The sequence below is a fragment of the Eretmochelys imbricata genome, chromosome 16 (genome assembly GCF_965152235.1).
Source record: "Eretmochelys imbricata isolate rEreImb1 chromosome 16, rEreImb1.hap1, whole genome shotgun sequence".
Lineage (NCBI taxonomy): Eukaryota > Metazoa > Chordata > Testudines > Cheloniidae > Eretmochelys > Eretmochelys imbricata.
In genome coordinates, this window is record NC_135587.1 from 27,796,176 (window position 1) to 27,814,286 (window position 18,111).

The following is an 18,111-nucleotide window of genomic DNA, read 5'->3' on the forward strand; positions in this document are numbered from 1 at the left end:
GACCTACCAGGGCTATGACCAAAAAAGCCTGATGCCACTAGCGCCCAATTCTGACTGGAACTATATATTGGAGAGTTTAGAAAAGCGCCACAAGAATGATTTTAAGACTAGAAGGCATGAATTACAGTGAGAAACTTAAGAAGTTCAGTCTATTTAGTTTAAGAAGTAAAGAGATGACTTGATCACAATCTATAAATACCTACATGGGGAGATAATTTCTGAAAGCAGAGAGCTCTTATCTAGCCAACAAAAGCATTACAAGATCCAACAGCTGGGAGCTGAAGCTATACAAATTCAAACCAGAAATAAGATCCCACAATCAAGAAAAAACACCACACTAGTTCAAAAACAAACCTGGCCTAGAGTAAGTAAAAGCATCTATAAAAATCATATATTACAAATGGAAGAAAGGGGAAGCTGATAATAATGAATATAAATTAGAATCTAGGAATCATAGAAAAGAAGGGCAGCAAAACGACACAAGGAGAAATCTATGGGCAGCAGATTTAAGGACAACAAGGCGATTTAAAAATATATTACGAACAAAAGAAATTCTAACAATGATATCAGTCATTAGTAGATGGAAATGGTAGAATTTAGAGATGTAAAATATTAAACTGTAAGCATTAGTCTTACCAGTTAACCCACCTTAACCATTAAGCCCCAGCCCCAGCCCCTGGCTGGCCAAAGCAGCCCCAGCCTCTCTCCCTTTAATCAGTTAACCAATTAAACAATATAATTTTAATAGTTTAAATGGTTACCATTTAAAATAATATTTGCAACCCTAGTAGAATTATCAATAAAAATGCAGAAATGTTCAATAAATATTTTTGTTCTGTATTTGAGAAAATGATAGATTATGTATTCAAATCAGCTGATGACAATGATGAAATACTTTCCATTTCAACAGTAACAAGGGAGGATGTTAAACAGCAGCTCCTAAATCTAGATATTTTGAAATCAGCAAGACTGGATAATTTAAACCCATACATTTTTAATGAGCTGGATAAGGAGCTCTCTGGACTGTTAATGATGATGTTCATTACGTCTTGAAACAGTGGGAAGATCCAGAAGTCTGGAAGAAAGTGAATGTTGAGCTATTACTTAAAAAGCCAAACAGGATTACCAGATAATTATAGGCCTGTCAGCCTGACATCAATCCGAGGCAAAATAATGTGAATAGCTGAAACAGGACTCAATTAACCAAGAAGTATAATTAATCCCAATATATATGGTTTATGGAAAGTATATTTTATCAAACTAATTTGATTTTTAATTTATGAGATTACAAGTTTGGAGGATAAAGTTAACAGTAGTGATGTAACAGACTTTTGTAAGGAATTTTGATATAGTACCACACAACTATATGGCACATATGAAATGATTAAAAACTGGCTAGCTGATAGAACGCAAAATGTAATTGTAACAGGGAATCACCTGCAATAGTGTGTGTCTAGTGGGATCCAGCAGGGATCTATTCTTGGCTGTACCCTATTTAACATTTTTATTAATGATTTACAAAAAAACATAATCATCACTGATAAAGTTTGCAGATGACAAAAAGATTGGGGAAAGTGGTAAATAATGAAGACGACAAGTCACTCATACAGAGCCATCTGGAATGCTTAGTAAACTGGACGCAAGAAACCACCACAAGTTGTAATATAACCAAACGTAAATGCATACATTTAAGAACCAAGGATGTTGGCCATACTTACCAGATGGGGACTCTATCCAGTGAAGCAGTGACTTTGAAAAAGACTTGGGAGTCATGGTGAATAGTCAGAAGAAAATAAAGTCCTAGTGCATGCTGTGACCAAAAGGGCTAATTCAGTCCTTGGATGCATAAACAGGGCACTCTTGAGTAGGAGCAGGAAGATTATATTACCTCTTTACTGAGCACCTCTGTACTGGAATACTGAAAGCAGTTCTGCTGTTCACAATTCAAGGAGAATGTTAATAAACTGGAGAGAGCCATATAAGTTAGAGAGGGTTCAGAGCAGAGCCACAACAATGGTTAAAAGACCGGAGAACATGCTTTACAGTGAAAGACAACATGCTCTCTCTTTAACAAAGAGAAGGTTAAGGTGTGACTATACAGTTAATAAGTACCTACATGGGGAACAGAAATTTGATAGAGGGATCTTCAATCTAGCACAGATATAACAACCACCAACAGCTGGAAGTTGAATCTAGACAAATTCAGACTAGAAATAAGGCACAATTTTGTTTTTAAAATAGTGAGGGTAATTAAACAATGGAACAACTTACCAAGGGTCGTGGTGGATTCTCCATCATTGGACATTTTTAATCAACATTGGGTGTTTTTCTAAAAGATATGTTCTAGTTCAAACAGGAATTAACTGAGGGAAGTCCTATGCAGGAGATCAGACTACTTGATGATAATAGTCCTGTGACAGGTTGAACCCCCCCCATCTGGGATACCACCTGCTGTGCTGGGGTCCCACTGGTTCTGCCTGTTCCACCAGCCTGGGTTTCCTCACCCTGTCCTAGTTGTGCCAGGCCCTCAAGCCTTCTCCAGCACACACACATACACACACAGGTAGGGACACATCCAGCTGCAAATGGACACAGAGACAATGAGATCAGCTATGTGTGGGAGGAATCAGCTCGGGGATACACCCAGCACTCACGTGCACACCCCCTTCGGGGTGTAAACCCAAAATAATATTGTCTTGTACTGTACAGAAACATCTGCACAGCGCAAGCTCATAAAAATTGCCCTCTCCCTCAATGTAGAAAGAGATATGCACAGCTTCTTGACCTCCTACCCCCCCCCCCAAGATATGAATTGCACAAACTGGGTTATGTTACAACCAAGAAATAAGTTTATTAACTACAAAAGGTAAATTTTAAAGTGATTATAAGGGATAGGAAACAGAACAAAGCAGATTACTGAGCAAATGAAACAAAACACGCAAACTAAGCTTAATACACTCAAGAAACAGGTTACAAAATGTAATTTCTCACCCTAAATGTTGTTTTAGGCAAGTTGCAGAATTTCTGTAGCTTAGAGTTCCAGTTATTTCTCTTTACAGACTGAACCCCTGTCTCAGCCTGGACTCAAACCTGTCTTTCCCTTCAGGTGTTTTTAGCAGTCTTCCTTCCTGGGCAGGCAATGGAGGAGAGTCCTGACTGCCTTCCTTCCCAGCCTTAAATAGAATTTACCAGGTGACATCATTAGATGACCCTGCAGTGTTAAAGCAACATCCCAGGAAACTCCTCAGGAAGATGGAAGATTAGTATCTCCAAAGTTCTATTGTCCTTCTTAAATGGCTCATTCAGGCTGATTGCCTACTGTCTGGTGGGCATTCCCCCAAATACACACACAGTTATAATTGTTACATAGTCAATATTACTAACTTTAGATACAGAAATGATACATTCATACAAATTGGACATACACATTCAGTAGATTATAACCTTCTCATTGATACCTCACGTAACTCATCTTGCATAAAACATATCTTAGTTATGCTGTATTTGTATCATAACAATATTTCTGTGAAGAATATGGGGTAATGTCACAAGTCCATCCTCCTAGCCTTAAAAATCTATATCTAATAAATAAATATGACTATGATATGCATTCTGTGCCATGTAGTTAGGAGTTCTAAAATAGAAATTTTAATTATAAGGCACAGAATAGATATTGTAGAGGATTTTGAGAGATTTCTAACATTACGCATTTTTCTCACTTGTGGACTTAAGCATCAGTCTCCCAATTTATGCACCTAGAGGCCAACATTTAGGCACCACTGGTACTCACAAGCCCTGCATAACCACATAACCCTGCAGGCACCTAAACTCCCGAGGAGCCAGAGTTTTCACCATTAAAGTCGCTGAAGTGCTTAACTTTTGGCAGTTGGGCATATACACAGCCATGTAAGTCCTGATACCATCCAACATCTTGGCACCTAACTCATGCCTAAGCCTAAGCCCCACTGGGACCCACAAATTAGCACTCCCCTACTATCTTGCCTTCAGGACCCAATCTGACCTATGTGCTATGATAATGGTGCTTAACACCTCTCCTCCCCCTATGACTTTTAGCTTAGTGGTTAGAACACTCACCCAGGATGTGGGAGAAGCAGGTTCAATTCCACTGTGTATAAATAATTAAATATTAATGTGCACCTAGACTGGAACACCCATAGGCAGACATATCTGAAGAACCACAGTTACTTCACAGGGTGAGTAACCATTTCTCGTTCCCTTTAAGTAGCAATATGAGTTAGGAGTAATCAATGTCTCTGTAAAACATTTGCAACCATAAATGTTCTTAATATTTTGAAGAATGAAGATTTTAGAGTATTTATAAAAGAAATCAATTTCAGTAAGAATGTGTGTAAGATTTTTTGTATAGGTTTACACTAAAGGTTTTTCTCTTTGCAAATAGCAGGGATGAGGAAGCCCTTTCAGTTTATAGCTCTGATAACATGTCCTAAGAATCAGTCTTCTTTTGAATATCTTGAGCAAAGAATATCCTCACGTTGTTCTATACAACCAGTTCTCTTTCTAACATTAATATCTTATAGAGTTTGTTTTATTGAGATAAAAATTATGTCCATACCAAACTGCTGTCTGGCACAAATAGGATGTCTTGCTCTTTGAGAAGTTTCAGAGTAACAGCCGTGTTAGTCTGTATTCGCAAAAAGAAAAGGAGTACGCACCTTAGAGACTAACCAATTTATTTGAGAAGACACTCTTGTTGTTTTCCTTTGAACCAAATGGTTTCTAGTTTTATAATTTACCATTTGAAATACATTGACAATATGCTGTTAAAGATACATATCAGATATTCTATATAAAGCACAATTACTAATACATAGATATTTAAAACATAGTATAAAAGAAAATAGTACTGAAGTTAAACCAAAATAGAAGTTAAAAGCTGCATCCCAGAATGTGTGTGTAAACACATGGATGTAGTAATTATGGTTTTATAGCTAAGGAGGTGTCATTCTCTTTGACACTTGGGGTGGAATTCACAAGAGGGACTTAGGCACTGTGAAGCTGAGCAGGGAGCTGTCTAGGACAGTCAATAGGAAATGTTGAAGAGAGTGGTTTGGCCTGGGTCAGGGCCCTCAAAGGGAGCTAGGTTTCTGTCTCCACTTGAGATTCAAGGCACTGAAGCCTGTCCTGTACTTAGGTGCCTAAGCCAGGTCAGTTATTTTGCAAGAAAAACCAAGCCCACACTTTTGACCTTTAGCCCTGTGGTTAGAGCACTCACCCAGCATGAGAGAGCCCTGGGTTCAATTCTGATGTGGAGCAGAGATTAGAACTCGGGTCATCTACCTCCCAGGAGAGGGTGCTAATCTCTGAGCTATGGGTTATGTTAGGGTCGGTTTCTTGCAGTCTCTGTTGAAACTGTTCAATTTTTTAAATAAATAAATATTGAATAAGGTGGCGGGACTGGAACTTGGGTCTCCTACCTCCCAGAAGAATGCCCTAGATCACTGGGCTATGGAGTCATTCTCATGCTCTCTGCTCCTTCTCTACTGCAAAGCTCCATGGCAAAGAACTCTGAAGCGTAGAGGACGACGACAGATAGTGGAGCACCCACAGTGACACACTCAAAGAGCCACAGTTACTGCACAGGGTGAGTAACCATTTCTTCTTCTTCAGATAGTGTCTCTACAGGCATGCCACTGTACGTCACTTCCAAGCACTGCCCTCTACGGAGAGGCGTGACTTTGGAGTTGAATCCAAGATTAAGGACAGTACAATAGATAATACTGCATCAGAAGCTAAGCCTTGGGTAAACACATAGGGTTTAGAAAGGTATGAATGGAGGTACAAGTTGCAACTCTACATATTTCTGTGACTAGAACATTCCTAAGAAAAGCTATCGAAGTAGAAAGGGATCTTGTGAAGTGAGTTAATGCTCTAGAAGGAGGTTACAGATCATGAGACTGATAACAGGTAATGGATATCTGGCTCCATCTAGGGAGTCTTTGCTTGGAAATTGGAGATCCAATTCTGTCCACAATGGAAAGAAATAATCTGGGAGATTTTCTGAAGGGTTTAGTCCTGTCTAGGTCAAAGGCTAATGCCCTTCTGACATTGAGTGTACTTAATGCCACATATTTTCCTTATTCAGATGTGCTTTGGGGGAAAAAACTGGAATGTGGATAGGTTAGATTATGTGGACATCTGACGATACCTTTGGTAAGAACTTGAGGTATGGTTGTAATGTGACCTTATCCTTAAAAAATACTGTGAATGGAGGCTATGCCATCAGAGCCCCCCCGTCTCTCCCCCACTGTTTGAGCAGAAGTAACGGCTATGAGAAGGCCATTTTCACAGACAAGCATAGAAGGGAGCAGATAGCCATACTTTCAAAGGGCTGGGGAGCTCATAAAGGCTTGTAAGCACCAAGTTGATGTCCCAAACTGGAGTAGGGCATGTGACTTATGGAAAGAGGTTCCCCAGTCTCCTAAGAAATATCATCATTGTAGGATGAGTCAGCATGGAAAAACCCTCCATCATACGATGGAAGGCTGTAATAGATGACAAGTGTACTCTAACGTAGCTCAGAGACAACCCCGTCAGTTTTAGATCGAAAATGTAATCTGGTATATCTGACAGCAGACAGGAATTAGGTGAAAAATGTCAGTAACAGCAGTGACTGAATCTCATCCACATTTGTAGGTAGGTATTATGAGCAGATTGTTTCCTACTATATAATAGCACTCTCTCTATGTCCTCAGAACAGATTGATGTTTCTAATCCTGCAAACCAATTAGCCATGCCTTGAGTCAAAGAATCTCAAGACTTTGATCAACATCCCAAGAGAGAAGATGGGGACAGTCCAGAGAGTGATCGGTCGACCCATAGTGAGCTTGGTGAGGTAAAGGAACTATGTTTGTCTTGGCCATGTCAGAACTATGGCTGGCCTTGTCTTTCCTTACTTTGATCAAAACTTTGGCTACCAAGGGAGCTGGAGGAATGCATACAGGAGACTTGAACTCCAGTGAAGGAGGAAGGCATCTCCCAAGGAGCGCCAATCTAGTCCGCCTCTCAAGCAGAACTGGGAGCACTTCTTGCACTTTACCGTGGCAATCAGGTCTATCTGCAGGATGCACCAGCACAAAAATATGTAGTGGAATCTAACTCCCATTCATGATCTTGTGAGAAACACCTGCTGAGGGTATCTGCTGTGAATTTTTGCACACCTCTGCTGAGGTGTAAGCTGCTGAGATGTTGATCTGATTTCAAAACACCAATTTGAGAGCCTCACTGCTTTGGCTCAGACAGAAGGTGATCTTGCTTTCCCTTGACAGTTGATATAGAACATGTATGACATGTTGTTTGTCATGATCTTCATATATTTGTCCCTGATCAGTGGAACAGAGACTGACTGCTCTGAGTTCCAGTAAGCTGATGTGCAGGATAGCTTCAAGAGATGACCACCTGCCTTGAGCAGCGTGAGTGTCTAGATGCAAAAAGAAAAGGAGTACTTGTGGCACCTTAGAGACTAACCAATTTATTTGAGCATGAGCTTTCGTGAGCTACAGCTCACTTCATGGGCTCCCCATCCCGATAAGGATGCATCTGTTATTATTAGCATTGAAAATGGTTGAGCAAAAGGGACCCCTGTGCAAACATTTTGAAGGTCCTTCCACTAGTCAAGGGACTTTTTCCACAGTGAAAGGCATTAAGAGTAGTTTGTTCAAACTGTGTTTGTTCAGCGAATAAACAGTTCTGAACCACCCCGGAGGTCATGCATGTGAAGTCTCATGTGGCTTATCACAAGAACGCCAACTGCCATATGCCCTAACAGCTCTAGACAGTTTCTGGCCGAAGTTTGGGGTCTGATCTGGACTCTGGTGACTAAGTTGGCTAGGGCTATGAACCTGTGCAGAGGAAGGTATGCTTTGGCTGCTATTGCATGCAAGTGAGCTACTATGAACTCCAAACTTTGTATGGGTGTTAGGGTGGACTTTTGGATGTTTAACTACAGTCCCAGTCTGAAAAATAGATCTATGGCCCTTTGAGTGGCCAAAAAGGATTCGTTGTAGGAGAATCCCTTGAGAAGCCACCACTGAGAGAAAGTTTGAGAACACTCTGGTGCTGAGGAGAGACCAAATGGAAGCACCCTCTCTTGGAAACGCTCTTTCCCCAGAGTGAAGTGGAGCAACCTTCTATGGGAATGGTGACTCACTATATAAAAGTAAGTATCCTGGATGTCAGGGGTTTAGAACCAATCCCTGTGAGGGAATTATTGCTGCAAGAGTTACCATCCTAAACTTCTGAACCTTTACAAATCTGTTGAATAATCTTAGATCTAGAATGGGTCTCCAACTGCCATTCTTTTTTGGAACCGGGAAGTATCTGGAATAAAACCCCTTCTCTTGGTGTTGTGTAGGAGCTGGTTCTATATCACCCTAATTCAGGAGACAGCCTATTTCCTGTCGTAAGAAGTGCTCATGAGAGGAGTCCCTGAAGACAGATAAGGGAAGTGGGGTGGGATGGTGGGAGTGAAATAAAGTGGATGGAATTTCTTGTTGAAATCATCTTGGCAGAAATGAAAAAGGTATTCACTGAAGTAAGGGAGAAAAGCAGATGGTTGCAGCAGGTGTTAACGGGAATGGTAACCAGCACCTCAACCACCCCATCAAAATTGATGTTTCTAAGTTGTCAGTTGTTAGGTCAATGCCTCAGGAGGTAGATGGTCTCCTCTTCTGGAACCATTGCCTCTTACACTGGAGTTTGTAATATCTGGACCCTGGACTTCATAGAATCATAGACTATCAGGGTTGGAAGGGACCTCAGGAGGTCATCTAGTCCAATCCCCTGCTCAAAGCAGGACCAATCCCCAATTTTTGCCCCAGATCCCTAAATGGCCCCCTCAAGGATTGAACTCACAACCCTGGGTTTAGCAGGCCAATGCTCAAACCACTGAGCTATCCCTCCCCCCCGATGACTTCAGGAAAGCAGACTTTGACTCCCTCAGGGAACGGATGGGTAGGATCCCCTGGGGGACTAACATGAAGGGGAAAGGAGTCCAGGAGAGCTGGCTGTATTTCAAGGAATCCCTGTTGAGGTTACAGGGACAAACCATCCCGATGTGTCGAAAGAATAGTAAATATGGCAGGCGACCAGCTTGGCTTAATGGTGAAATCCTAGCGGATCTTAAACATAAAAAAGAAGCTTACAAGAAGTCGAAGGTTGGACATATGAGCAGGGAAGAGTATAAAAATATTGCTCGGGCATGTAGGAATGAAATCAAGAGGGCCAAATCACACCTGGAGCTGTAGCTAGCAAGAGATGTCAAGAGTAACAAGAAGGGTTTCTTCAGGTATGTTGGCAACAAGAAGAAAACCAAGGAAAGTGTGGGCCCCTTAATGAATGAGGGAGGCAACCTAGTGACAGAGGATGTGGAAAAAGCTAATGTACTCAATACTTTTTTTGCCTCTGTCTTCACGAACAAGGTCAGCTCCCAGACTGCTGCGCTGGGCATCACAACATGGGGAATAGATGGCCAGCCCTCTGTGGAGAAAGAGGTGGTTAGGCACTATTTAGAAAAGCTGGACGTGCACAAGTCCATGGGGCCGGACGAGTTGCATCCGAGAGTGCTAAAGGAATTGGCGGCTGTGATTGCAGAGCCATTGGCCATTATCTTTGAAAACTCGTGGCGAACGGGGGAAGTCCCGGATGACTGGAAAAAGGCTAATGTCGTGCCAATCTTTAAAAAAGGGAAGAAGGAGGATCCTGGGAACTACAGGCCAGTCAGCCTCACCTCAGTTCCCAGAAAAATCATGGAGCAGGTCCTCAAAGAATCAATCCTGAAGCACTTACATGAGAGGAAAGTGATCAGGAACAGTCAGCATGGATTCACCAAGGGAAGGTCAGGCCTGACTAATCTAATCGCCTTCTATGATGAGATTACTGGTTCTGTGGATGAAGGGAAAGCAGTGGATGTATTGTTTCTTGACTTTAGCAAAGCTTTTGACACGGTCTCCCACAGTATTCTTGTCAGCAAGTTAAAGAAGTATGGGCTGGATGAATGCACTATAAGGTGGGTAGAAAGTTGGCTAGATTGTCGGGCTCAACGGGTAGTGATCAGTGGCTCCATGTCTAGTTGGCAGCCGGTGTCAAGTGGAGTGCCCCAGGGGTCGGTCCTGGGGCCAGTTTTGTTCAATATCTTCAGAAATGATCTGGAGGATGGTATGGTTTGCACTCTCAGCAAATTTGCGGATGATACTAAACTGGGAGGAGTGGTAGATACACTGGAGGGCAGCGATAGGATACAGAGGGACCTAGACAAATTAGAGGATTGGGCCAAAAGAAATCTGATGAGGTTCAATAAGGATAAGTGCAGAGTCCTGCACTTAGGACAGAAGAACCCAATGCACAGCTACAGACTAGGGACCAAATGGCTAGGCAGCAGTTCTGCAGAAAAGGACCTGGGGTGACAGTGGACGAGAAGCTGGATATGAGTCAGCAGTGTGCCCTGGTTGCCACGAAGGCCAATGTCATTTTGGGATGTATAAGTAGGGGCATAGCGAGCAGATCGAGGGACGTGATCGTCCCCCTCTATTCGACATTGGTGAGGCCTCATCTGGAGTACTGTGTCCAGTTTTGGGCCCCACACTACAAGAAGGATGTGGATAAATTGGAGAGAGTCCAGCGAAGGGCAACAAAAATGATTAGGGTTCTGGAACACATGACTTATGAGGAGAGGCTAAGGGAACTGGGATTGTTTAGTCTGCAGAAGAGAAGAATGAGGGGGGATTTGATAGCTGCTTTCAACTACCTGAGAGGTGGTTCCAGAGAGGATGGTTCTAGACTATTCTCAGTGGTAGAAGAGGACAGGACAAGGAGTAATGGTCTCAAGTTGCAGTGGGGGAGATTTAGGTTGGATATTAGGAAAAACTTTTTCACTAGGAGGGTGGTGAAACACTGGAATGCGTTACCTAGGGAGGTGGTAGAATCTCCTTCCTTAGAAGTTTTTAAGGTCAGGCTTGACAAAGCCCTGGCTGGGATGATTTAATTGCGGATTGGTCCTGCTTTGAGCAGGGGGTTGGACTAGATGACCTCCTGAGGTCCCTTCCATCCCTGATATTCTATGATTCTATGATCTCTGGCAGGAAACCAAGCAGAACGATATCTCTGCGCTATCTGGGACTTACTGAATTACACACCTGCACAGAAAAGAAAAATTTGCAAAGAACGCAACGTGGCCCTTGAGTCTTTTAAGGTATATAGAGACTCATCAGTCTTTTCTGCAAACAGCTTCGATCTGTCAAAAGGAAGGTCCCTCAACTGTATTTTGGACTTCCCTCAGAAACCCCTATAGCTGAAGCCAGGACCTCTTGCTAAAGTCAAACTGTTTGCTTGCCTTGCACCAGAGATTAACCAAAATCTGGCTGTGCCCCTATGACCAGCTAAGCAGCACAACTGACAAAGGAGCTCTTTGTGTCAGTAACTATTACAAACACAAGAGAAGGTTCACTCTGCTTGCAGCTCAGTGGTCAGAATAAAATGGAAAGATTAAATGCCGAGCAGCTGTACTTGCATCAGAGGGGTAAATTCCGTTTCCTGGGAGTCAACTGGCCAGTCTTAGGATAGAAAAGAGAAAGGACACCATCCCATGGGATTGTGGGATAGCAGTGGCAGACTCTCAGGACCCAAGTCTGGCAGACCTGGGCCCAAGCTGCATCCATACTGCAAAATGATGGAGTTTGGACCCAAGTCCCTGTGGGGACCAAGCTCGAATCCTCTACTACTGCAGAGTCCTGGGACCTAGAGCTGAGTCAGACAGATTGTGTGTAGATGAAGGGGGGATTTGGGCTCAAGTCTGAGTCTGAGCTTACTCTGCAGTGTAGGGATGCCCTTGGACTACTGTGTTAACTCTTGCACTCTCAGTCAGTCTATTCATTTCATCTATACAACCGAGCACACAGCAGCAATACTACAACTACAAAGAAGCTGCACACAACCACATCAAGAAGCGGCAACCTTCCAGCCCAGCACTGCTTCTACAACAGAATCACATTACCCAATACTTTGACATGCCCTGATGAGATGAAGCACTGCATTTAATTTTTTCTTGTAAAACTTTTAAATGGGATACCAAAATGCTATTATAATTTAAGGTATCAAACAAGTTTCTCCTGTTAAACACCAGACTGTTTAAAGTTTAAACTATGTACTCATGGAAAGGAAACATAAGCTAACCTTTGTAAATGGAGAGAAATATTGGGACTTAATTTAAATTTAAGATTCTTAATAGTCGTTAATTTGCCTGTCTCAGGACCACTCCTTAAATGGCATCTTTTAAATAGCTGAATTTAAATATTTCTTTGGTTTCATAAGACTTAGTTAATATCACTCACTATATGACCATATTTAAACTGTTTAACCAAATACAATTCTCCAACCCTAAAACAAAATTCCTTGTCTCATCCACATACTGTTTTAGTGCTCAATGATACACTAAGACAGGACTCTACTGATTTGGGAACTAATATACTTTGATATTATCTTATGTAGAGAAGAGTGTCTCCACCAGAGAGGGCCCAACTCTTATGGTGTAATCTCCATTAAAAACTCTCCATAGATACAAATACAGAAAAGATTCCAACTGAAGTAAGTGAAGCATTTATTGCTTATGCTCTGTTTTTATTTTATTTTCTCCCTTTCCCTTTCATTAGTAATAAACTAATCCTAGTTAATAATTGTGATTATTTTGCTTATCTTTAGTTGTGCTGTCCCTCGAGCATAGCAAGAACCCCATTTAACTAAAATAATACGTCACATCCCTGAAATGGCATTAAGAGAAACAATTATTGTTTCTTGTTTCTCAAGATTATAACTTTTTAGTAATTTTTAGGATGTTACTTGGTGCTCAATACCTTAAAACATCCCTTTCAACCACACAAAAGTTTTTTCTTCAGTAATGCATGCTAAGCAACTGACTTACTGAGATCATCCCAATGCCCCTATCACTTCAAAAATGAAAATTATTTATGATTTTCATTACATGTTTGAACAAACAAATTTGAAACTACCTATGCAGATGGCAACATAGAGGGCAATATTCCTCTAGATGCAGATAGCCAATATAATGCCCTCTGCAGCACTTAAATCCTGTATTGAAGCTATGTTGGGTGATGGCAGTGTGGTGGCTCAGGTGGGGTTGATAAAGAGAATGGTTGTCCACGTGGGACCAACATGAAGGGCAGGGCTGGGGTTAAGTCATGGGATTATAACAGAACCTGTTCAAATGGTCTGGAAGATTCAAACACCCTTGTTTTCTTCCTTTCCTCAACTCATCCTTTAATGTCCCCATATTAGGCCACCTTCCTTTAGAATGAGCAGGGCCTGGACACAATTCCCTCCAGAATCTATCAGCTCTGATCCTGAAATCTTTAAAGGAAAAGAGGGAAGGATTTTGCAAAGCAACATGGGGGCTGTCTCTGCACCACTTCCGGCCCCTGCTAGGAAGGAAGGAGCTATCTTGAGTTTTGAATTTAGATTGCCCATGATGTGTCACACGTGGCCAGCCAGGCTGATATAAAATACATGCATTTTAAATTAAATATACTGACTCACATGAGAAAGTCTGGGGATAGAAGCAGCAGAGCTGGAAGTAGGATTATACCTTGATCAGGATTCTATATCTCATCTCAAAAATGTAGGAAAATAATTTTATATCAAGAACATAATTTCTAATATTTTACATTACACACATACAACCACACTGGATCAGATTAGTCATCACTCAGATCATCCAATCCTGCATTATGACTCTGGTACAGGTTTACATCAGATGCTTCAGCAACCTCCCACCCTCCCTGCAGTAATGTATCCAGCTAATTGTGAAATGATTGGTAAGGGACCCTTTTCTGCCCCAAGTTCACCAATTTATATTCTACAGTGTAAGGCTAGGTTATCCTTCACTATATCAAATATCTATTTTTAGAGAGTTAGAAGACTGAGAGGAACCAGACATATCCATGAACGCTTCTGAGAGGAAAGTGCTCTGACAATGCCCAATCATTGCAGCCAAATAAACTTCCTCGCATTGAATATCAACCTTGTATATTGAATTAATGACCTCCTAAGGTCTCTTCCAACCCTAATCTTCTATGATACAACACTTCAGAAATTTGAAAATGCTGTTACTTAACTGATTTATCTTTGAATAGGAAAAGACAATAGATATAAACAGAGGCTTTTTCTTACCTCATCAGAAGATCCGTTTTCCACTCGGAAACGTCCAGCTCTTTGAATGGCTCCATCAGCATCACTAGATATAAGCTGTGAAAAAAAGAGTCAAAGTTAGAGATACAAAGTTCTGACTTCAAAAGCCTCCACCTAATCAGAAATTAAACAACAAAACCAGCTCAGTTTGGCTTCCACCATCTTAGCCTGAGGTGTGCAACCTGTCCTTCCACTCTCCCCTGAAGATAAGCTCAACTCAGAGTAATAATTATCAGTTTGGCCAACAAAAGACAACTTCCACCAAAAATTTACTCATTGTAAGGACTCAGGCAGGGAAGGGGCTATTGTGTACACCTGCTGGAGTGGCTTGCCCACTACAAATTACAAGTTTTTTTGGTCTCAAATTTTGGCTGCACTGACATGAGGTCCCCGACTATGAGAGATGCAATTCCACTAACTGATTACCAGAAGGCAGACAGTTTTACACAAGGAGAGAAAACTAGGCTGCCTGGACCACGACACATTAATACTGTAATGCGTTGGACCCCCCCTCCTGGGGTGCCACCTGATGTGCTGGGGTCTCACTGAGCCCGCCCTTCCACCAGCCTGGGTTTCCTCACCTTGTTTTTGCTGTGCTAGGCTCTCAAGCCTTCTCCAGCACACACGCAGGTATGGCCACATCCAGCTGCAGACAGACTGAAATCAGCTCTGTGTGGGAAGACTTAGCTAGGAGAATGACCAGCACTCAGGTTCACACCTCCTTTGGGGTATAAACCCAAAATAATATTGTCTTGCGCTGTACAGAAAGATCTGCACAGTGCAAGCTCATAAGAATTGGCACTTTCCCTCAATTTGGAGAGAGATATGCACAGCCTTTTGAATCTTACAAACTGGGTTTTTAAATAAACTAAAAACAAGTTTATTAACTATGAAAGGTAAATTTTTAAGTGATTATAAGGGATAGGAAACAGAACAAAGCAGATTACTGAGCAAATAAAACAAAACACGCAAACTAAGCTTAATACACTCAAGAAACAGGTTACAAAATGTAATTTCTCACCCTAAATGTTGTTTTAGGCAAGTTGCAGAGTTTCTGTAGCTTAGAGTTCCAGTTATTTCTCTTTACAGACTGGACCCCTGTCTCAGCCTGGACTCAAACCTGCCTTTCCCTTCGGGTGTTTTTAGCAGTCTTCCTTCCTGGGCAGGCAATGGAGGAGAGTCCTGAATGCCTTCCTTCCCAGCCTTAAATAGAATTTACATAGTGCAGGAAGCCTTTGTTTCCAGTGGAAAAGTACCAGCGGTATCCAAGGTGGTATTTTGTACCAGGTGACCTTATCACCTGACCCTGCAGTGTCAAAGCAACCATGAAACCATTATTTGCAATGTCCCACACGAAGGAACTCCAGGGAAGATGGGAAATCCACATCTTTGAAGACCCATTGTCTTCTCCCAAAGGCCCATTAAGGCTGGTTGCTTACTGTCTGGTGGGCATTTCCCAAGTACACACATAGTTGTAATTGTTACATAGACAATTTTCCTAACTTCAGATACAGAAAGGCCTCAGAGATGATAGGACCTGTAGTGCACAGAGGTTATTTAGAGCCCGTTCAACCAAATGTGTAAACATCCCCATCACTTCTCTCCAATGTATCCGTAGCCAAGATTCGTAAGGCTGTCACTTAAAATTCAATTAATACATTTACTCAGTGCTACTCTTTGTACTCTGGAGCTGCGTCATCCACTCATTTTGGCAGGATGAAAACATTTTTGAGGGAGTTTTCTCAAGTCTTATGACAATTGTCAGACAATTGACAAGCTGAAACTAGACAAATTCAGACTGGAAATAAGGTGTAAATTTTTAACAGAAAGAGTAACCATTGGAACAATTTACCAGCGGTCATGGTGTACTCTCCATCACTGAATTTTTAAATCAAAACTGGTTGTATTTATAGAAGATAGGCTCTAGGAATTTTGTGGGGGAAGCTCTACGGCCTGTGTTATGCAGGAAGTCAGACTAGATGAAAATAGTGGTCCTTTCTGGCCTTGGAATCTATCAGTCTATGAATTTAGATACTTGCTCCCATGCTAGTTACATGATTCCTGGCCTTAAACTTTCCAGCAATTAGAAACCTTTGCAGATTCACATTGTCAGAGGTGGTGTCCCTCTGCAAATTGGTGAACACAGAGTTAATCCCTTATGTCTCTCTAAAAGTGCAAAGTTTCAAAAAGTTCAATGAATAGAAGATTGTTGAATAGATCTGGACAAGGAGAAGAAGTCTGGAGATACATGTGAGAAGGGAGGGACAGGCAGGAGAAACAAAAGTGAAACTGTTTGAGCAGCATATTACAGAAGTCTTGAGGTCTTTCTGAGCGTAGCCTTCATTGATTTGAGATCTACCATACCATTCTCTCACTTTAATGGAAAACCTGTAATGATAGGAGGCCATAAAAGAGACCTAGTTTGGGAATAAGAACCATTCAAGAAATATATGTTTGCTACTTATGTTTTAAAGACAGTCACACCAGTGAACTGGTGGAAGTCACTTAAGCACTTGGATTCAGAGACCGTAGAAGTGACAACCTCACTTTTAAACAGCAGTAGCTTCTTCTGCCAGTGTAGAAAGAATATTTTCTTCCTTTCAACTAATTCATTCCAAATTTAAAAATTGTTTGGGACCTGAAAGAGCAGGAAAGCTTGTTTTTCTTATCCATATTAGGACAAACAGGAAAATAAAGGTGAAGACAACTGAGTTAGCTGCAGAAGCCAATATTTTACATTTCTCATGTTGACCTGGCTGACACCGTTGATTTAATTTTTGGTTTTTTTAAAAGAAATATTTAACTATTTTAGTTAAAAATAATTTTAACAAAAACAAACCTGATTTTAAAAAACTTGAATGTTTAACTAAATTCAAAAATTCATATGCTTGTTTTGTTAAAATATTATATGTTTTCTGTTGAAGAAAAAAGTCCAGAATACATAATGTTGTTGTTTTAGTTAAATAAAACAATTGAAATGTCTGTCTGGTGATGTTCTCCTCCTAATAACAGCATAGCAAGAAATCCTCCAAATATTAATGATTAAGCCATTGAATTGGAGATAGTTCACCTCCCAATGACTTCATAAATATCTGCTTCAATTACCTTTGGTATTTGAAATTACCAAACAATCATTCATTTTCTGATATAGCTGTAAATTTAATCTGAAAAGTTTTCAAAATAAATCACTTTAAAAATATGTGTGTGTACCTTCTAAAAATGAAACCTATATCTGAGTTGTGAAGAATATGTATTAAGGTTATAACCAACAAGAAAGCACTTTTATGTAGAAATTCATGATTAAATCAAGTCTTCCTGACTAGTGATTTAAATCAATTTGATTTAAATCAAATCCACCCTGTAAGCAACACATCTCGATGACTCGCAAGCAGTATCAATGGAGGCGGGCTCAGAGTTCACAGTCATGCAGCTTGTAGCACAGCTCTGCCAAAGGCACCATCATCTCGCGCCTGCCGAGTCAGTGCGTAGTACAATGTGAACATATGGATGGACGACTAGGTGGTTGCCCGACAGATCTCTTAGATCAACACCTGCGCCAGGAAGGCTGCCGAACATGCCTGCGCTCTAGTGGAAAGAGCCGTCAAAATCGCTGGCAGGGGCACTTTCGCCAGCTCGTAGCAGTGGCAGATTGACGCCATGATCCAAGAGGAAATTCTCTGGGCTGACGCTGGGCAGCCCTTCATCCTGTCCATGACAGCAACAAACAACTGCACTGACTTATGGAACAGTCGCACTCTATTGATGTAGAAGGCCAGCGCCTGTCTGACATCCAGTGTATGCAGCTTGCACTCCTCATCTGATGCATGAGGCTTTGGACAGAGGACCGGTAAGTAAATGTCCTGGCCTGTGTGGAAC

General features: G+C 41.4%; 1 protein-coding gene across 1 annotated transcript in view; it reads right to left on the reverse strand.

The window, feature by feature from the left end:
* The window catches only part of GARNL3 (GTPase activating Rap/RanGAP domain like 3), a 208,890-nt gene that overhangs the window by 131,738 nt on the left and 59,041 nt on the right, over positions 1 to 18,111 (reverse strand). Inside the window, exon 3 of the mRNA XM_077835615.1 lies at positions 14,218 to 14,292. Coding sequence (XP_077691741.1) covers positions 14,218 to 14,292 — 75 coding nt within the window. The remainder of the gene's footprint in view (positions 1 to 14,217; positions 14,293 to 18,111) is intronic.